General features: G+C 39.0%; 2 protein-coding genes across 2 annotated transcripts; both read right to left on the bottom strand.

The window, feature by feature from the left end:
* Positions 1-259: 259 nt before the first annotated feature.
* On the bottom strand, positions 260-4249 carry LOC125888826 (extracellular calcium-sensing receptor-like). Its single transcript, XM_049576447.1, has 6 exons — positions 4203-4249; positions 3656-3953; positions 2113-2907; positions 1786-2013; positions 1478-1601; positions 260-1173 (listed from the first exon to the last, which is right to left on the bottom strand). Exons 1-6 carry the CDS (start codon positions 4232-4234, stop codon positions 260-262), a joined length of 2391 nt encoding a protein of 796 aa, XP_049432404.1. The 5' UTR covers positions 4235-4249.
* Positions 4250-13728: 9479 nt separating this feature from the next.
* On the bottom strand, positions 13729-17993 carry LOC125888768 (extracellular calcium-sensing receptor-like). Its single transcript, XM_049576354.1, has 6 exons — positions 17890-17993; positions 17372-17669; positions 15703-16497; positions 15375-15602; positions 15078-15201; positions 13729-14642 (listed from the first exon to the last, which is right to left on the bottom strand). The coding sequence occupies exons 1-6, from the start codon at positions 17976-17978 to the stop codon at positions 13729-13731; spliced, it is 2448 nt and encodes an 815-aa protein (XP_049432311.1). The 5' UTR covers positions 17979-17993.
* Positions 17994-19851: the final 1858 nt, after the last annotated feature.

The raw sequence follows: 19851 nt of genomic DNA, 5'->3' as shown, positions 1-19851 counted from the left end.
ATAGCACACAGTTAAAGAAAAGGGGGAAAAAAAGTTAATGGTTAAAGTGAAGTACAGTTAAGTTGCAGTTTGCCTGTACCCAGAGGGATGCCAAAAATTTTTTATTTTTTTATGCATATAAATTGAAAAAAAGTAAATAAATATATAGCTCAAACCATAGAGGTTTATGTCATTCTTTATCAAGCTGTATTTACAGCTGTTATCTCTAATACTTATGTCAAAATTTTAATTGCATTTTCTATAATGATATTTTAAGTTTTCAAAATGATTTTGATGCCCCCTTCCCCATCATATCCTTTTTTGTATTCTTCTCAGGTTTTAGTAAGATAATATAACATTTTGGAAAGAATATACAAATGAGCAGTCCAAAACTGGAGGCCAGAATAGCAAATATCTCCACAGCAACACTGAACTTCCCAGGAGAGCTGACATATGCTGGAATAAAGGTGATCCATACTGCACAGAATATCAGCATGCTGAAAGTGATATATTTGGCTTCATTGAATTTATCAGGCAGTTTCCGAGCCAGAAAAGCAAGAATAAAACATAACATGGCCAGAAGTCCGATGTACCCAAGAACAGCCCAGAAGCCTACAGCTGAACCCAGAGTGCACTCTAAGATGATTCTGTCCTTAAATTGTTTAAAGTTCTTAAATGGAAAAGGAGGTGAAATTGTTAACCAGAGGATACATATGATTACTTGTACAACAGTGAAAGCAAGAACACTGAGCCTCTGCTGTGCAGGCCCAAACCATTTCATCACATTACTACCAGGACGTGTTGCCCTGAAGGCCATTAACACCACTATAGTTTTCCCCAGAACACACGAGATACAGAGGACAAAGGTGATCCCAAATGCTGTGTGTCGCAGCATGCAGGACCACTCAGAGGGCCGGCCGATGAAGGTCAGAGAACACAGGAAACACAGAGTCAAGGAGAAGAGCAGCAGGAAGCTCAGCTCAGAGTTGTTGGCTCTGACAATAGGAGTTTTCCTGTATCTGAAGAAAATGAATGCCACAACAGCAGTGATGCATGTTCCCAGCAAGGACGCTGCAGTGAGCAGTGCTCCCATTATCTCTTCATATGATAGAAATTCTTTCTCCTTCTTTACACAGGCATCTCTTCTCTCATTTGACCAGAACTCAGGGTGGCATCTCACACAGGTGATAGAATCTGAGAAATGATTTTAAAGAAGGTATTAGACTTGATCAGTACATATGTTGTTCTTATCTCTATATTGCTTATTTTCCGTGTATACAAGCGTACAGCACACAATTACCGCATAATAAATGGATAGCCATATGATGGTTTTATTTTGGTTTTATCTACTTTGTTTTGTTTTTTTTAAATGACTAGGCATTGTAATGTTTTTTTCAAAAATCAAATTTCAGTCCATATGCAAACACGTTATCATCCACTCTCATTAATTGCAGTTTTAGAAAGAGAGATGTCAAAACCTGACAATATAATACTACACCTGTAATGTTGCTTATTTCTCCCTCTGCACATCTGAAGCAGTCATAGCAGCAGACAGGCTTTCCTTTCTGGAGAACCCTGTGAGTTCCTGGACGACACTTTTCACTGCAAACTGACACAGGCACCTACATTAACAAAATTGTTATGAGAAAATATGCTGGCATTCACTTTGAAAATGTACTTTCTTTTTAGGTTTTGTTATGGTTGTTTGATGTATCTTAAACAAGCATTATGATACGAAATCATGTGACATATCCAATTATTAACTTTTAAAATAGACTACAGTATATAAATATTACAATAGCTTACCTGTTGTGAGTTGTTTGCCCAAATTAGAGACTTATTTTGCAGATTCAGCTGTTTGTCTGCAGGTAAAGATGCATCATAAAAACCAACTGTGACAAAGTCCACAATGCCATTTTCTGTTGGCTGCCAGTTTATAATTTCATACTTTGCTGCTGGGTCTCCATTCTCATTAAAGTAAACTTCCTCTCCTTCCTTTGTTTTGAAATGAATCCTTTTTATGTGTTGTAAAATCTAAAAAGATATGAATCAGTGTAGATCATTATCTGACACACAGCTTGTGGGCCTGGTGGAGATACACCATGATAGACTGGTGATTTATTATGAACTCACCGAATATGGATTGAGCTGCACCTTCATGTTACATGTTTTATTACAACTAAGAATACTATGTAGTGCGTGGGCCACAGCATACACTCCTTTATAGACATTGTTAAAGATAGGCATGGGCGACATATCAGTGAAGCTGTTCTGCACTCCAGTCAGATCTTCATGTCCAGTACATTCTCTGTGATTCTCTGTGGACAACTTTGACTGCTTGAACTTACAGCTGAATAATGTCTCCCAAAACTCTGTAAACACTTCATTACTGGATGAATTGAGTGGCTTTACATCCAACATGAACTCTCTCATGCCACTGACATGTGCTTTGGGGATGGACAGGCCTATGGCACCATCCAGAATGTGATGCTTATCTATGGCTGCAGTTTGGGGATCAAAAATCCAGCTTTCACTACCAACCCACTGGTACCCAGTCAAGTTGTGGTGAGACATCTCATGTATTAGCATGACAATATCGGGGAGGGCGAGGAAAGTGACAATCACCTTGGAAGTGGAAGCTTTGATAATGTCAATTATCTTTTGTATTTTGTCTGGTGGATCTGTTCTAAAGAAAGACACAGAGTACTCCAGACAGATGCCCAGCTGCTGGGCTGTTTCTGTAAATGTGGCCATGCCATTGTTCCCATAATCATCATTTGTTCTAATAGCTCCAACCCAAGTCCAACCAAAGTGCTTGACCAACTGTGCCAGGGCTCTGCTCTGGTAGGCATCACTGGGTATTGTCCTGAGGAAGGATGGGTACTTGGTTTTATCACTGAGACAAGCACAGGTGGCAAAGGGGCTGATCTAGAAAGAAAAAGAAATATCCTGAGATACAAATTTGATATATAAAACATTTACACAGCACACTACAATGTGGTAACACTCAATATTACTAATCATTGATAAATGGTAAATGTATTGTTAATAAATTTCAGTTAATAGTTTACTGTGAACAAACAATAAAATATTAAATAATAATATTGAAATACTATTGGCATTTCCATAAATACTTTTTTAACACTTTATCGGACACATTATAACATTTCACATACTGTCTTGCCTATCTGAAAATGTTGATCAACTTATTTGTAAACCTTAAAGAAACTGTTTGTATAATATCATAAGACCAGATATTTTAAAACTTTGTAAATGGTTAATAATTGTTTTTAAACTATCTATAAATATTATACTTTTTGTAGATGCCCTACACAATATTTATTAACAATTAAACAAATTCATCAGTTGCAACTATATCAGAAGCATCCAAATAAACAGTTAACAAAGCCAATCAAATAGCATTACCAATGTGTTGCAAATATGTGTTAAATCAATATAAGGTTTTTTAAAACAATTTCTTGAAATAAAGTCTGAAGAAAAACTGAATACGGTGTACAAAATGTTCTAATATGTGCAACAGTTAACTGTTAAATTAACATAAATATTGCATTATTCATAATTAGTAAACAATATTCAATCATCAATTCATTGTTAACATTAAAATGACTATTAACTAAAGGTAATCTCATTAATTCATTTAACAAATCTTACTCACCACTGGGATATAAAAGCTTCCGATTACAGTAGCTATAGCCATGGAAGGAGAGGAAGAAGTCTCTCCAATAATTGCCTGCACTTGGGCTGATTTGGTACAAGGTGCTTCCGAGGGTGCAGAGAACACCTCATTACCATTAGCCAAAGCCAGTGTAACCCTCACAGCTCTGGCCATGGAGCGACAGGCATCATAGATCTTATAGCCCAGAGAGACGCCAGGCAGCAGGTCTGTCCTGTTATTAATCTCCACTATGGCAAAGCGCATAGCCTGGGCATACTGGAAAGCTCTAAAATTCAAACTAGATGTTGACAGATAGAAATATTGGAATTGCAAACAATTTATTCTTGGAATACAACAGTAGCACAGGAAATCAAAGCCTTTGATGTTTTTAATACATACAAGAGGCAATATTTCTTATTTGAATACTCAATTTAATAACCTGTTATATATCATTTTATTAGTAGTAGTGAGTATTTGTACCATTTGTGTCTTACGAACTTCCACATATATATTCAAAATCAACATAGATTTCTACAGTATAATTTACCTGGTGCATTGCAGTGGCAGTGGCTTGTGCATGTAGTTGTCCTGCCTGATTTTCCATCTGCTGCGGAAAGAGAAGATACCCCCTAAGAAAATGTCTCCATCATTAGATAGCTGGGGGTAATCGGGATCCCCTTGACGTCTGCACACCAGCTCTTCAGCCTGAGAGACAGACACCACCAGCAACAGCTGTAAGAGTGCCCAACACTTCTCTGGCCACCTCTGCATGGACAACATATTGTCTAAGAGAGTTTAACCACTGGGTGGCATCACATGTAACTGAATATAAATAAGAAGTGGACAGCCGTATTTATATATTATGGAGCAGCCTTTATAAAAAATAAAAAAAAATAAGAGTAGTGATGATTTATCTCTGAGGACCAACAAGGTGGAGCAAGAAGAAGGTGACCAAACAACGAACAGTTTTCGGCCATAGCCCATTCTGAATAACTTTACTGTATATCTTATTGGATATGAATATTCAGTTGTGCTCTCAATAATGTATTGCCTTTTTTTTTAATAATAATCCTTTAACATTGTGGAATTGCATTTACACTTGAATTGATAATTGTAATTTTAAAAATTGAAAAATAATGCAGGCAAAAGGTGATGAAAAATTTTGAAAATAAGAGTCATTAGGCAAACTGAAATGCCCCACAACAGTACAGTGTTGTTAACATTACATTAACTTATGTTTTTTGTTATCTTTGCCAGAGTGAGTGTGGTGTGTGGGTTAAAGTGTGCTTTAAAAACTGACATCCATATAACTGTTTGGTCTTATTTTGAACTGGAGCATCTGCAGATTATTTTGATATCTGATATGTTACGATCGACTAAAGTTAGGCAGGATACCATATGGATAAGTGGGCCATATTATCGCAAATGACCTGTCTGATGACAAGGATATCTTTAGGCAGCATCGGAAGCTGTATGCCCAAGCGAATATGCTGTGTCGTAAGTTCAGCATGTGCTCTGTATCTGTGAAGATCTCACTCTTTAGAGCATATTGTACACCCTTGTGTACTGCCTACCTGTGGTGTCGTTACAAACAAGGCAGCATTAGAAAACTCACAGTGGCTTATAATGACAGCATGAGGCTGCGGCTGAGAGCTTCAAGAAGCTCAAGTGCAAGCCATATGTTCGTTAGCGTTGGGGTACCTACCTGCTCTGCTGTTCTACGTAACCTGATGTATGGATTTATGTGTAGGGCATCTGAGTCAGAAAACAACTTAATTGCTGTTTTGGCTAACCCTGTACGCAGTTCTGTCAGATTTTCTTCCAGACTGTGGAACCATTGGCGAACATGTCTGTATGTTAGACATTGAACATTGTGGAAGGATTTGTATTTTGTGTATCTTGTGTGTTATTTTTTTTTCTTATTTTACTCTGCTGTTTTTTTTACTGTGTGTTTTTTTTTTTTTTATTGTGATATAGATCCCCCTGGGTCTGAAATAAAGAATGAATTGTAAGGGAGCAGGGAGGGACCAGTTCCACTGAGCGCTAGTGCACTGTGCTCCGGTCACCACAGCTACAATCTGGTTTTGTTCTATCCACCACATGGTGCTTCAACCCAAAGTAAGTGAATAGGCTATGTAGTTAAACAGTTTCGTTTTTGTTTATTTTAGATGTGTTTATTGTTGTTATTCCCGACTTTGTTGTACTGTAGGCTACAGACAAATTTAATGCTGTTAAAAGTTCAGTCATGAATGACATGGAACAAAGATTTGTGGCTGTGTTTTAAAAATGCATTCATCCTCATAATTACATTGTATCTATATTTTACATACAGTGAACTCAGTCTGCTCTGGGCAACACACCACAGTCATATTTATATTTGCTTTTTAGACTCTTCCGGAACGTGCTCCACCACATCTGCTGGAATCATCAATCGTCTGGAGTGGCAACGATCAGCCTTGATCTGCATCTGAGTGCACTTTTCTAGTTTTGTTTTATTTTGTTTTTAGGGCCTCTTAGGGGCAGTGAAAGAAGTGTTCCATACATAATTATCACCTTACAAACCTCTTGGGTTTGTCTCAGGCTGTGCTCAGCTGAGAAGGATTACTTCTGACCCGAACTGGGGATATCGCTGGGCAGTGGAAGGAGCACTTTAAAGAGGACATGAAACAATGGAACAGACACCAGCATAGGAGATGTGTGCATTATTAAGACATACTGACGAAATAAAAAGTCAGAAAAGTCAGCCTATTTTAGAGAAAATCCACTTTTTAAATGCATTTACGATACGTTTTGGGCCATGCTCAGCTCCATCTTTATTTTACGTCACTGCCTACGCCATCGGAATGGTTGGTTGGTTTCACGACACTGTGTCTGTAGACAGAGGAAGACGAAGAAGCAGTAGTTTAGGAAATTTACCGAGTGAAAAGATGTCAGAGGACAAAGCCGAAAGATATATTGATCTATCATCAAACCCAGTGGCCTATGCTTTTGAGCCAGTGACGAGGAGGAGGGTGGAAAGTCACAATTTTGCGGAGGAGGCGGCAGCTGCTCCAGACGAGGATGGCAGCCAGGAGAGGGACAGCAACACTGCATGGTGCATGTGCCAAAATTACTGTCCGAAACTAAAAATGAACCACAACCTATATAAACATCTGGGCCTGAGAGTTTTCACCTAAAACTCATGTTATCCCACTCCATACAGTCAGCGGTCATCACAGCTGATGCAAACCGCTAAAGAAACACTACTTACCGTGACTCCACATTTTCCAAAGCAGTCAGTCAGGAATCCAAACTTAATAAAATCCCCATACATCAACTCCAATCCCGTTATCTTCCTCACCGTCATCCTGTTTATTCCTCTTGCCATGCATGCACTAAAGTTTTTTCTAGCTAGCTTTTCCTTGCCGTCACATGCGTCTAGTGGCAAATTAAAAAATAAATATACATGTACATATATATGTCGGAGCCATCACGACACAACGTAAGGCACAGTAATTTACTTTTTCAACCGAAAGTGTTGACCGTCCGTCCAGCAACCCGCTTGAGGCCTCACTTGATGTTGTGTTTACCACCAGGCCGGAATTGGCTCACAACAAAATTAGCATTTTTGATTGACCGATGTTAGCGCTATCCGCTCGCTACTGCTAATGTATAGTTATGACCAACATTACCATAAAACTAAATAGTCAACAAGAATAGTCGCGGTGGCAGGCCTAATAATATACTGATGCATTTGGCAGTTATTCAGCATTTCATTCTAGTCTAGCTTTTACCTTTTACTGAACATACATTGTAGATATTTATGCAAATAGCACTGGAACATTGTATTGGTCCTGAACTGCAGTAAACACACAACAGACACTTCATGACAGATACTATCAGTCTCTAAAAACTAGTACTAGTAACTATTACCTACTACAGCACCTTGTAAAAACACATTGTACATTAGTGCAAATCAGGAGGACATTGCTAATTTAGTGAGCTGCATGCTTCTCCATGGACATTAGAAATAACTGTACATTGATACTTTTGATAGTCACAAAAGAATAATAACTAGTAGAACTGTAGAAAATAAGATAAGTCAGTGAGGAAAAGAACTGGTGACATTATGACACATGATTCTGGCTGCTACATTCTGTACCTGGGCTCCTACAAGAAATGTGATATTAACATTATAATTTATTTATATAATTTTGTTTTATGTCCCTCAGAAGCAAAGCAAACATTCCCAGTGTTTACACACATTAATCTTATGATAATAAAACACCAAATAATTATATTGATTCAACAAGCACTACAGCCAGAACTGGTATGGACATTTAACCAAAACCAATTTCACCCAACCATCACTGAAAGAAAACAGAGGATACATTGGATAGTTTTCTATGCATGGTCATCGAAAGAATAACAACACAACAAAAAGTGTTTAGGGTATATGAATCTTTAATAAATCAGTAGTCAGGATGTAAGTACAAAGTCTTTAATGTTAAGGCTGATAACATCATTTGGGTACCTAAAAAGTGTACATTTGTGTTAACAGGTTAGGCAGGCATGCATGCAACTGATGGCCAGCAGCAAATTCCCAGAGGCTGACATCAGTGAGGAGATAGAGCAGGTGACAGGCAGTGTGCACACCCTAACAGTCAGTGTTGGCACCCAGACCGATCCATTTCAACAGCATACAGAAGAGGGAGACAATAAGCAGTACATTTGCGCAGGCACTTTGACAGATGACATATTTATCAACCAGGTCATAAACAATGACCACTCGTACTGTACATCTGTGGAAGGCCAGGCCACACAAGCTGGAATCGGGACCTGGTTCTTCCTTCCCAAATGGCCCCTGGCCCAGAGGGTAAACTGTCTGTAGGCAGTCAACCTAAAGAGACTGATGGAAAAGAAATGTATTGGTTAGATTTGTCTCAATTTTTTAAGATCATAAACAAGTTGTTTGTTGTCAGGAAAGATATAACAGGTCTTTTTTCTTTTATATGTGTCCACTTGTTAGAGTGTGAGAGTGGAAATCCATTTGGTAATTTATGTTAACTTGAGCCATGCTTCATATCCACTTCTATGAATTATTCTATATCACCTACATATATACGTCAACTGTGTATTGCTCATCTCACTCAAGAGTTATTGAGGATGAACTCGTTTGAATGTCTGACATCAAACTGTCTTCGTCACGGTGTTTTGACAGTGGTTTCCCAAACGTTGGTTTCATAACGTGCTGCACAACACGATGTAAACAAACTATGTATAGAAAGCATTCATGTGGCATTATATTGTTATGTCAGGCCTCTCAGACATGTTCCGCATCTAACTGGCTCGTTCACCAGTAACAATATGTAACATAGTCAGCTATGTGAACCGGCGAACTAACGTTAGGTACCAGCATCGATAGCTATTAGGTGTTAGCGTCAACTAGCTAACACTAAGGGTTAGCTAGCAATTAGTACCAGAGAAACGACATAAACAAAGACGTTTCGGTCAGACAACTGTATGTAAACAAACAGCACGTGGAAACATTGTTCATATTCCTGGCCAACACCGTAGTGCATGCATTTGTTTTCTTTACTGCATACGGTTACTGAGTCATTCGCCCGCGGTTACAGCTAGCTTGACTTACCTGCTGTTGACAGGATGCTGCAGCGTTTCAGCTCTGACATCCCTCAGTGAAAGCATCGCTACCTCCAACACGTCCACCTCCTGGCACAGGATGCTGAATGAGCGCACCATGGTGATGCAGGGGTGGTCATGGAAAAGATGGTCCAGACCAGCCTCCTGGCAGCAAATGGACTCTGGCACAGTGGGCATCGCCACACTGACACCACGTAATGTTGCCGACACGCCCTTGACCCCAAATCACCGGCTCAACCACTTCTTCCTCCCGTACCACTGCTCGATTCCCACGCCTTATAGGCTCATATGCGTAGGCAATGGGGCTTGTCACAGACTCAACAGGCCTATCCAGTTCGTCTTCCTCCATTGTCAAAAAGTGTGGTGCTCAACCCGGTTCAGAAATGCTCCACTGTCTTCACTTCACTGCGATCGCTAGCTTGACAACCACTCCAGTGACGTCACGTCCGGCGACACAACAGACATGGCGCCGCCCTTTGTTTTAACAGCTGAACTTAAATGACAGGATTTTGAGATTCCTTTCATTTTCAGTGTTTAAACTAAAATTATCTTTTTAGGGTGAGAGACCCTCTTTAAATTATGATAACTATGTTTAGTGTTTCATGTCCTCTTTAAGGAACTCCTAACTCCGGCGGTCACATCCACTGTGCAGGAGACAGAGCCTGAAGATTGGGGGTACTCTAGCCCATATCCCTGGCAGAGGTTGCTGAGGTAGTCAAAAAGCTCCCCAGTGTCAAGGTGCTAGGTGTGGATGAGATTTGCCCTTAGATGCTAAAGGCTCTTGTAACCATTGCATGACACTGATTAACCAGATATGAAGGTAAGTACTTCTAAAAGCATCAAGGGGAATTTAGACCAGTTTCAGAAACCCTAGGAACGACAAGAGCCAGAGTTGGATTACTATAATGAAACAGAGGCAGGACACAAATGTTAAGTTTTGAATGTATATTACCAAAAGTTCGGTTTACAATTTACCAAAATTACCAAAACACCAAAAAGGAATACACAACCCTATGCGCACGGAAAAACAAAAAACTAAAATAATAAAGACCCGGGTAAAGGTTAAATGTTCTTGTTAAAGTCACTGTTGGGTAAAGTCAAAGTTCGTTCAAGTCAAAGGATCAAGGTGCTCACAATCTCCTGAGTGATTGGGTTGGGCTCGCCATCCAGTACTGGAAAACTTCTCCGAATCTTCTAGATTGCCACAATCTTCTCTGGAGTCTCAGACAGCACAATCTGAGCTCTCTCAAAAACGTGACCTATGAGTAAGGTCAAAGAAAATTACACTCATGCTAACTCTATGAACACTGCTGATCACAGGAAAAGTGTATGAACTCAGCTTTATCTCCAAATCACAATCTCTGTTGTACACCATTAAATTTACGTCCAGTTCAAAATCATTTTTATCCATAAGCATCAAAATAATTGTCTCAGAGAGCGAATACTTTGGATAGAAACTCAGTTATAACAAAGGTGCAAAACTGTAAACATAAATCATATATTGAATGTTTGTCAGTAGGCTACTTCACCTTTAATATATTCCTGAATCTCTTCAAAGCATGTAAACACTATTGCTGCTAATGTAATTCAGCTAGCAGTTACATATTATCAGTCGCTAAGCTGCAGTAATTCACACAAACACACAATACATTCAGTAACACATAATGATACGGTCTTACACACCAGCAAGGCAGAATATATCATCACATCAGCAATATTCCTCCTCTCAGCTAAGTCAAATCAAGTTTTCAAACCACTAACACACTTGTAGCACTGTCAGTGTAGATGATACCGGATGCTAATTAGAATTTAAGCTAGCGAACTTTTGGTTGCTAACAACTTAGCATTAAGCAATGGAAAATATACGGTTAGCATAAAGGCTAACGGACATGAAGCTAATATGCTCAGAGTCTGCTCACCAGCGTGATGAATTGGAATGTGCACGGATCTTGCGTCAGGCCTCGCTGTACACACCGGAACTCTCTGCTTGCTCTCTCTGTTTGTATTCACTCACTGTCATCATCAACATAATGCTTTGGTGAAGGCTCAGCTCAGACTGATGTTCTGCTCTCTTCTCTTTACTAACATGAGTTGTCAGTAGACTGTCAGGAGGTGGGCTTAAGCCTCTGATTGGCTACAGTGAGAGTGAACTTGGCTTTTTATCCTGCTTATCACATAAACATTTCCTTGTTCTTCTATTAAAGTTTTTAAACACATATTAACATTTTTATTTATATATTTTTTTATTAATTTGTTTGTTGCTAATGAGATTGTATAATGATCTGGCTATGTATTCACATATTTATTTATTTATTTATCTATTTTTAACTCTTGGATACACTCTGGACACTGTCGGACTGTCTTGGCTGACAAGACTTTTCAGTGTCGTGTGTAGGTTGGGTACAATGCCTGCAGGTTGGCAGAACGGGGTGTAGGCTCTCATTTTCAGAAAAGGGGATCAGAGGGTGTGTTCCAACCATCAGGTACCACACTGATCAGGTGTGTTCCAACCATCAGGGTATCACTGTTCGGCCTCCCGCGTAAAGTTTACTCCAGGGTGCTGGAACTGAGGCTCCAACCGACTGTCCAACCTCGGATTCAAAAGGAGCGATACAGATTCTGTCCTGGTTGTAGAACAGTGGACCAGCTCTTTATCCTTGCGAGGCTGCTGGAAGGGTCGTGGGAGTTTGCCCATCCAGGGTGGAATGGATCAGCGGTTTGATGCAGCTGCTGCAGTGATTTGCTGGACTGTCGTGGTGAAGAGGGAGCTGAGCTGGAAGGTGAAGCTTTTGATTTAATGGTCCATCTACATCCCAACCCTCAGCTATGGTCATGAGCTTTGGGTGTGTGTGTGTGTGTGTGTGTGTGTGTGTGTGTGTGTCCAGGGTTCCAGGGTGCACCCCGCCTCTCACCCAATGTCAGCTGGGATAGACTCTAGGGGTAGCAGGAAGGATAAGTGGTAACTGAAAATTATTAAATTTATCTTTATTTTATCTTTTGTGGTCAAAAACAAAAATAGAAAAGGGTGGAAGCTACTTCTGTTGCTAATTGTGTTAATTAAGCATATAATATTGTTTCATATCCATCGCAGGCCCTGAATGCATTAAATTGAAATCACATCATGGCAGACTTTATGACATCAGCAAATATTGTATTGTTGTGCAAGGAACTGATATAATGTTGTTATGAAACTGATTTACAACCCTCGCTGTAACATTTATTTCTGGTATAAATTTGCACATTTTAACAAGGATGTCTGTGGGGATTGACTTGCTTCTGGAGCCAGCCTTAAGTGGCCATTCAGGGAACACCAGTTTTTGGCACTTCAGCATTGGCTTAATTTTTCAGCCCTGGAGGTTGCTGCTTCTTTAGATGTTAAATGTTAAATTTCACTACACCTGTGTTGTTACCTATTTCTCCCTCTGCTCTCCTTTTAGCTCTGTTTTGGTCTCAAACATCTTTTCAGTTGCTAAATGTTAGAGAGACTCGAATTAAAACACAGAGGTAGTGTGACTTGGTTCTCTGCTCAGGATGCCAATACTTCACTATATCTTGCCAAAGCAAATGGTTGCATGCTATATTATAGCATCAATGTTGCATACAGAACCTTTTATAATGTCTGACCTTGTGACATGTATTGGTTGCATACACATGCCACAATCCCTCCCTTCTCCCTCCATGGCTGTGACCAAAGAAGGCTGTCCTCGCCACTACTGCCCTGCCTGTCCTGACTGTATGTAAGCCATAACATGAGTTAGGATTGGTCCTGGTATTTGTATGTAATCTTTAGTTAGTGTAATGGTTATGAAAAAATATCACTTAGTGGTAATTTCCAACGTAATTCATATGGTCAAAAAACTTTTATAGTCAGCTCATGTTTCCCCTCTCAAAAAATGATATTTTCTGTTTATCTCTCAAACAGTTGTCAGTGATGAAGGGACACTGTGCCTTCACTGGACAAGGCTCACATGTCCCAGGAAGACATGGACCAAAGAACAAGTTCCGAGCTGCATTATATTTTTTGGGGGGAATTTTTTGTTAATGATTCCCTATTTTTTCACAAATTTCAAAGCCTTTTTATAGGGTCACCCCATGATAACTATTTTTGGTTTAATGAGACGTTGTATAGGAGGAATTAAAAGAAGAGTACTTGCCATGTATTGTTGTACTTTAATATATTTTGATGAGAAGATTTTTTTGTTGGGTATATTACATCGGGTAAAATATACCCAACATTAGTGATGGTGTTACTAAATGTAATGTTAGTGTTCTAGGGTTAAAGTCTAAATACAGTAAAAAATACACACACACACACATTCAAAATCAAACCACAACAGTTTATATAATGGTTGATCGAGTTGTATTTAAAGCTGTTATCTCTAATTCATATGTCAAAATTTTAATGGCATTTTCTATAATGATATTTTAAGTTTTCAAAATGATTTTGGTGCCCCCTTCCCCATCATATCCTTTTTTGTATTCTTCTCAGGTTTCAGTAAGATAATATAACATTTTGGAAAAAATATACAAATGAGCAGTCCAAAACTGGAGGCCAGAATAGCAAATATCTCCACAGCAACACTGAACTTCCCAGGGGAGCTGACATATGCTGGAATAAAGGTGATCCATACTGCACAGAATATCAGCATGCTAAAAGTGATAAATTTGGCCTCATTGAAATTATCAGGGAGTTTCCGAGCCAGAAAAGCAAGAATAAAACAGAACATGGCCAGAAGTCCGATGTATCCAAGAACAGCCCAAAAGCCTACAGCTGAACCCAGAGTGCACTCTAATATGATTCTGTCCTTAAACTGTTTAAAGTTCTTGAATGGAAAAGGAGGTGAAATTGTTAACCAGAGGATACATATGATTACTTGTATAAGAGTGAAAGCCAGAACACTGAGTTTCTGCTGTGCAGGCCCAAACCATTTCATCACATTACTACCAGGAAGTGTCGCCCTGAAGGCCATTAACACCACTATAGTTTTCCCCAGAACACATGAGATACAGAGAACAAAGGTGATGCCAAATGCTGTGTGTCGCAGCATGCAGGACCACTCAGAGGGCCGGCCGATGAAGGTCAGAGAACACAGGAAACACAGAGTCAAGGAGAAGAGCAGCAGGAAGCTCAGCTCAGAGTTGTTGGCTCTGACAATAGGAGTTTTCCTGTATCTGAAGAAAACGGATGCCACAACAGCAGTGATGCATGTTCCCAGCAAGGACGCTGCAGTGAGCAGTGCTCCCATTATCTCTTCATATGATAGAAACTCTGCCTCCTTCTTTACACAGGCATCTCTTCTGTCATTTGACCAGAACTCAGGGTGGCATCTCACACAGGTGATAGCATCTGGAAAGTGATTTTACAGCAGGTGTTAGACTTGCTCAGTAGCCTACATTTGTTGTTCTTGTCTCTATATTCCTTATTTTCTAGACATGCAAGACATACAGCACATAATTACTGCATAATAAATGGATAGTCATATGACAGTTTTATTTTCATTTTACTTGATTTGTTTTATTTTTTAATAATTAGGCATAGTCATTTTTTTTATTTCAATGATTGAGTCCAATTGCACACACAATTTCACTCACTCATTAATTGCTGTTTTAGAAAGAGAGATCTCAAAACCTCAGCAGAAGAGACCAATTCTGCCTGCTCACTATGAGGAGGTGGAAAAAACACAAAAGGGTTTTTGCTAATTTGAGTGAGTTGACCTTAAATGACCTTTTTTAAATATAAATTAATATGTATTTATTTTCCAGTAACGAAATAATACAACACCTGTAATGTTGCTTATTTCTCCCTCTGCACATGTTAAGCAGTCATAGCAGCAGACAGGCTTTCCTTTCTGGAGAACCTTGCGAGTTCCTGGACGACACTTCTCACTGCAAACTGACACAGGCACCTGCATAAACAAAACGATTATGAGAAAAATTGTGGGCATTCACTTTGACAAGGTGTGTCTGTTATGTTCTGTTGTGCATTTTGATACATCATAAACAAACGTCATGATACACCAACTAGCACCATATGCAATTTTTAATTAAAATAGACTGTATAAACATTACAATAGCTTACCTGTTGTGAGATGTTTGCCCAAATTAAAGACTTATTTTGCAGATTCAGCTGTTTGTCTGCAGGTAAAGATGCATCATAAAAACCAACTGTGACAAAGTCCACAATGCCATTTTCTGTTGGCTGCCAGTTTATAATTTCATACTTTGCTGCTGGGTCTCCATTCTCATTAAAGTAAACCTCCTCTCCTTCCTTTGTTTTGAAATTAATCCTTTTTATGTGTTGTAAAATCTAAAAAGATATGAATCAATGTAGGTCGTTATCTGACAAACCTCTTGTAGACCCAGTGGCAATACAGTACAGAAGACTGATAAATTATTTATGAACTCACCGTATATGGATCAAGTGGCACCTCGTTGTAACATGTTTTATTACAGCTGAGCATACTATGAAGTGCGTGGGCCACAGCATACACTCCTTTATATACATTGTTAAAGATAGGCATGAGAGACATATCAGTGAAGCTGTTCTGCACTCCAGTCAGATCCTCATGTCCAGTACATTCTCTCTGTTTCTCTGCTGATGATTTTGACTGCTTGAACTTACAGCTGAATAATGTCTCCCAAAACTCTGTAAACACTTCATTACTAGTTGAATTGAGTGGCTTTACATCCAACATGAACTCTCTCATGCCACTGACATGTGCTTTGGGGATGGACAGGCCTATGGCACCATCCAGAATGTGATGCTTATCTATGGCTGCAGTTTGGGGATCAAAGATCCAGCCTTCACTACCGACCCACTGGTACCCAGTCAAGTTGTGATGAGACAACGGATGTATAAGTATAGGGATATCAGCGGGGGAGAGGAAAGCGACAATCACCTTGGAAGTGGAAGCTTTGATAATGTCAATTATCTTTTGTATTTTGTCTGGTGGATCTGTTCTAAAGAAAGACACAGAGTACTCCAGACAGATGCCCAGCTGCTGGGCTGTTTCTGTAAATGTGGCCATGCCATTGTTCCCATAATCATCATTTGTTCTAACAGCGCCAACCCAAGTCCAACCAAAGTGCTTGACCAACTGTGCCAGGGCTCTGCTCTGGTAGTCATCGCTGGGTATTGTCCTGAGGAAGGATGGGTACTTGGTTTTATCACTGAGACAAGCACAAGTGGCAAAGTGACTGATCTAAAAAAAAACAAAAAAAGAAATAATTAAAAAAAAAGATATGCCAAGATAAATATTTGAAATACTAAACATTTACATTTACACAACACACTATAATGTGGTTAAATTTTATAATAATAATCATCACTGATATATTTTTTATTATTGTCTAAAAAATTTAAGTTCGTAGTTACTATACTGTTAACAAACAATGAAAGGATAAATAATAATGTTGGCTTTGTATTAGTGATCGCATAATTTGTTACTTTAACCATTTTCTTGCACATATTGTTCTTTGTTGCCTCTTGGAAAATGACTATCAAAGTATTTGCAAACCTTTAAATGACTAAAAAAAAAAAAAAACAGACCAGACATTTGTAACACCTTTTTAATGGTTAATAATACTTTTGTAAACCATTTATAAACATTCTGTAGTTGTCCAGTATTATCCATTTATTACTGTATCATAATCGCAAAGTCTCATATTTATAATAAGCATCCTAATGAGATAGTTTACAGACCAATCAATAGGCAATGTGTTACAACTACCTGTTCAATCAGTCTTATGTTTTTTCAAACCATTCTGAAGGGTATACAGGTTTACCTTCACATATGGTGTATGAAATGTTATGATGTGTGGAACAATAAACTGTTAAACACAGGTAAAAGCATTATCAAAAATGAGTAAGCAATATTCAATTATCATTTCATTGTTTGGTAACATTAAAATTATTATTACTTAAAATGTCTTTTTTTTTTTTTCTTTTTAATGACGGTTCTTATAAAGAGTTGCCTACAATTGTTTTAAAACCCCTTTTGTTTTGACCACCTGGAAAAATTAAACAATAATAATTGTTTTCACTAGTACATTTTCATTTTGAATGATCTTACCCACCATTGGCATATGAAAGGGTCCCATTACAGTGGCTATAGCCATGGAAGGAGAGGAGGAGGTCTCTCCAATAATGGCCTGCACTTGAGCTGGTCTGGTACATGGTTCCTGGGAGGGTGCAGATAATTCCTCATTACCATTAGCCAAAGCCAGTGTAACCCTCACACCTCTGGCAATGGAGCGACAGGCATCATAGATCTTATAGCCCAAAGAGATGCCAGGCAGCAGGTCTGTTCTGTTATTAATCTCCTCAATTGCAAAGCGCATAGCCTGGGCATACTTGAAACCTCTGAAATGCAAACTAGATATCAGCAGATATAAATATTAGAACTGAAAACAATTTATCCATGGAACAGAAAAAGTATCACTGGAAATGAAAGCATTTGATGGTATTAAGACACACAAGACAGCATATCCCATATTTTATACTGACTTTGATGCCCTTTCCTGTACCTGTTTTGCATCTGTACCCACTTTCATTGAGATACTTACAATCTAAATAGATTTTCTGTCTGATTTACCTGGTGCATTTCAGTGGCAGTGGCTTGTGCATGTAGTTGTCCTGTCTGTTTTTCCAGCTGCTGTGGAAAGAGAAGATTCCCCCCAACATAATGTCTCCATCCTTAGATAGCTGAGGCTTCTCGGGATCCCCTCTTTGCCTGCACACCAGCTCCTCAGCCTGAGAGACAGAGGCCACTACCAACAGCTGTAAGAGTGTCCAACCCTTTTCTGGCCAACTCTGCATTAACATCGTACTGTCTCTGACAGCTTAACCACCGGGTTAGGATCACACGTAAATGCAAATTAGAGGCTTTCACTGGTATTTATACATTTGGGAGCAGCATAAAAAAAATATAATAGAACAGTGATGTTTTTTTCTCTGTGGACCTACAAGGTGAGGCAACAGGAAGAAGGTATCCAAACAGAGGAGTTGTCTGCCTTATCCTTTTCTGAATATCTTAAAGATATACTATACAGGATTATCCTACAAAACAAAAAGAGGACATACAAAAGTAATTCTTCATCACAGTCACCACTTAGTATCCAATTATAATTGTGTGGCAGGGTATTTATTGGCAGAGACACTGCCATCTACCTGCATTTTTTTTATTTTCTTGTTATTTTACTATGTCTGGGACATTCCTGGGCACAGCACGCAGGTGAGGATGGGACTTTAAAAAAAAAGTAGCGACCAGGTGCCATACTGCACAGTGCCAAAAAAATGCAAATACAGCAAGGCGAACAGTTGGTGTTTCAATATCACTTTCACCGGCAAAAGGGTTTACAAATAGTAGCTGACAATTCATGCTTAATACCTTGAAATTCATATATTATCAGATACGAATATTCACTTATGCCAGACAAAAGGTTTCCTTTTTTAAAATAATAATAATAATGGCACAATTAAGTCTCAAATTTAAAATTGTAATTTTGTAATTCTCAAATTGGAAAATAATGCAGGAAGAAGGTGATGTAAGGTTTAGAAAATAAGAATTATTAGACATTGAAATGCCCCACAACAGTAATGTCTTATTAACAATGCATGAACTGATATTTTTTGTTTTGTTTTGTGACCACTTGGGGGCAGATAAACAAGCTTTACATATAACATTTACCTTATAACATTGATATGGCTACCATATAAGCAATCATATATGCTATCTTATGCTCGTTTGAGGTCCTCCTGTTTCTGCTCTTTGTAGACAACGTTGTTCTATTAGCTTCATAATACTGTGACCTCCAACATGCACTCGGGAGATTTGCAGTGAGAAGCGATTGTAATAACAGTCACCATCTCTAGGTCTGAGGCCATGGTTTGCTGCTGAAGAATGCTGGATTACTCCCTCTGGATTGGAACTGAGTTATGGCCTCAGGTGAAGGACTACTTGGGGTCTTGTTCACAAGTGAAGGTAAAATGGAGCATGAGATGAAGAGGTGGATTGGTCCAGCATGATAGGGACATTAAAATGTTGTGGTGAAGAGGGTGCTGAGCCTTTTGATTTTGCAATCAATCTACATTTCAACCCTTACCGTTGGTCATGAGCTTTGGGTAGTGAATGTGGATACAAGCTCACTCTGTCATGATCCTGTTTTTCTGTTAAGTTTAGTTACCCATTTCATGTTCATGTTTTGTGTCTTGTCTTGTACTTCCTGTTTTATTTTGAAGTGTTCACCTGCCTCTCCTTGTCTCCGTAGGTTTTACTTCTTGTCTGGCGCTGTCACACCTGCTCCCTGATTGTTCCTCCCCAGCTGTGTCTCATCAACCCCTATTACCTCATGTATTTAACCCTCATGTCTTCCCCTGTCTTGTTGCCAGTTCGTCGTACTTCACAGTCCTCGTTCCAGCACTCTATCTTGTCTCGTCTTGCTGGTAATAACAGTTTTGTCTTTTGATCTAGTCTTTGCCTCACGATTTGGATACCTTTGCCAGTCCTGATTGATATTCTGTGTACCGAACCCTGCCTGTCTTTTGAATAAACCTC

The sequence above is a fragment of the Epinephelus fuscoguttatus genome, linkage group LG5, assembly GCF_011397635.1.
Source record: "Epinephelus fuscoguttatus linkage group LG5, E.fuscoguttatus.final_Chr_v1".
Lineage (NCBI taxonomy): Eukaryota > Metazoa > Chordata > Actinopteri > Perciformes > Serranidae > Epinephelus > Epinephelus fuscoguttatus.
Note: the sequence above shows the minus strand (reverse complement) of the source record. Positions and strands in the feature narration are given on the sequence as shown.

Coding starts and splice junctions, on each gene's coding strand:
- LOC125888826 (XM_049576447.1), bottom strand. CDS start 4,234: ATGCACAAGCCACTGCCACTGCAATGCACCAG. Junction 3,954..4,202: donor CTGCCACTGCAATGCACCAG/GTAAATTATACT, acceptor GTCAACATCTAG/TTTGAATTTTAGAGCTTTCC. Junction 2,908..3,655: donor GAAGCTTTTATATCCCAGTG/GTGAGTAAGATT, acceptor TTTTCTTTCTAG/ATCAGCCCCTTTGCCACCTG.
- LOC125888768 (XM_049576354.1), bottom strand. CDS start 17,978: ATGTTGGGGGGAATCTTCTCTTTCCACAGCAGCTGGAAAAACAGACAG. Junction 16,498..17,371: donor GACCCTTTCATATGCCAATG/GTGGGTAAGATC, acceptor GTTTTTTTTTAG/ATCAGTCACTTTGCCACTTG. Junction 15,202..15,374: donor GGGCAAACATCTCACAACAG/GTAAGCTATTGT, acceptor TTGTTTATGCAG/GTGCCTGTGTCAGTTTGCAG.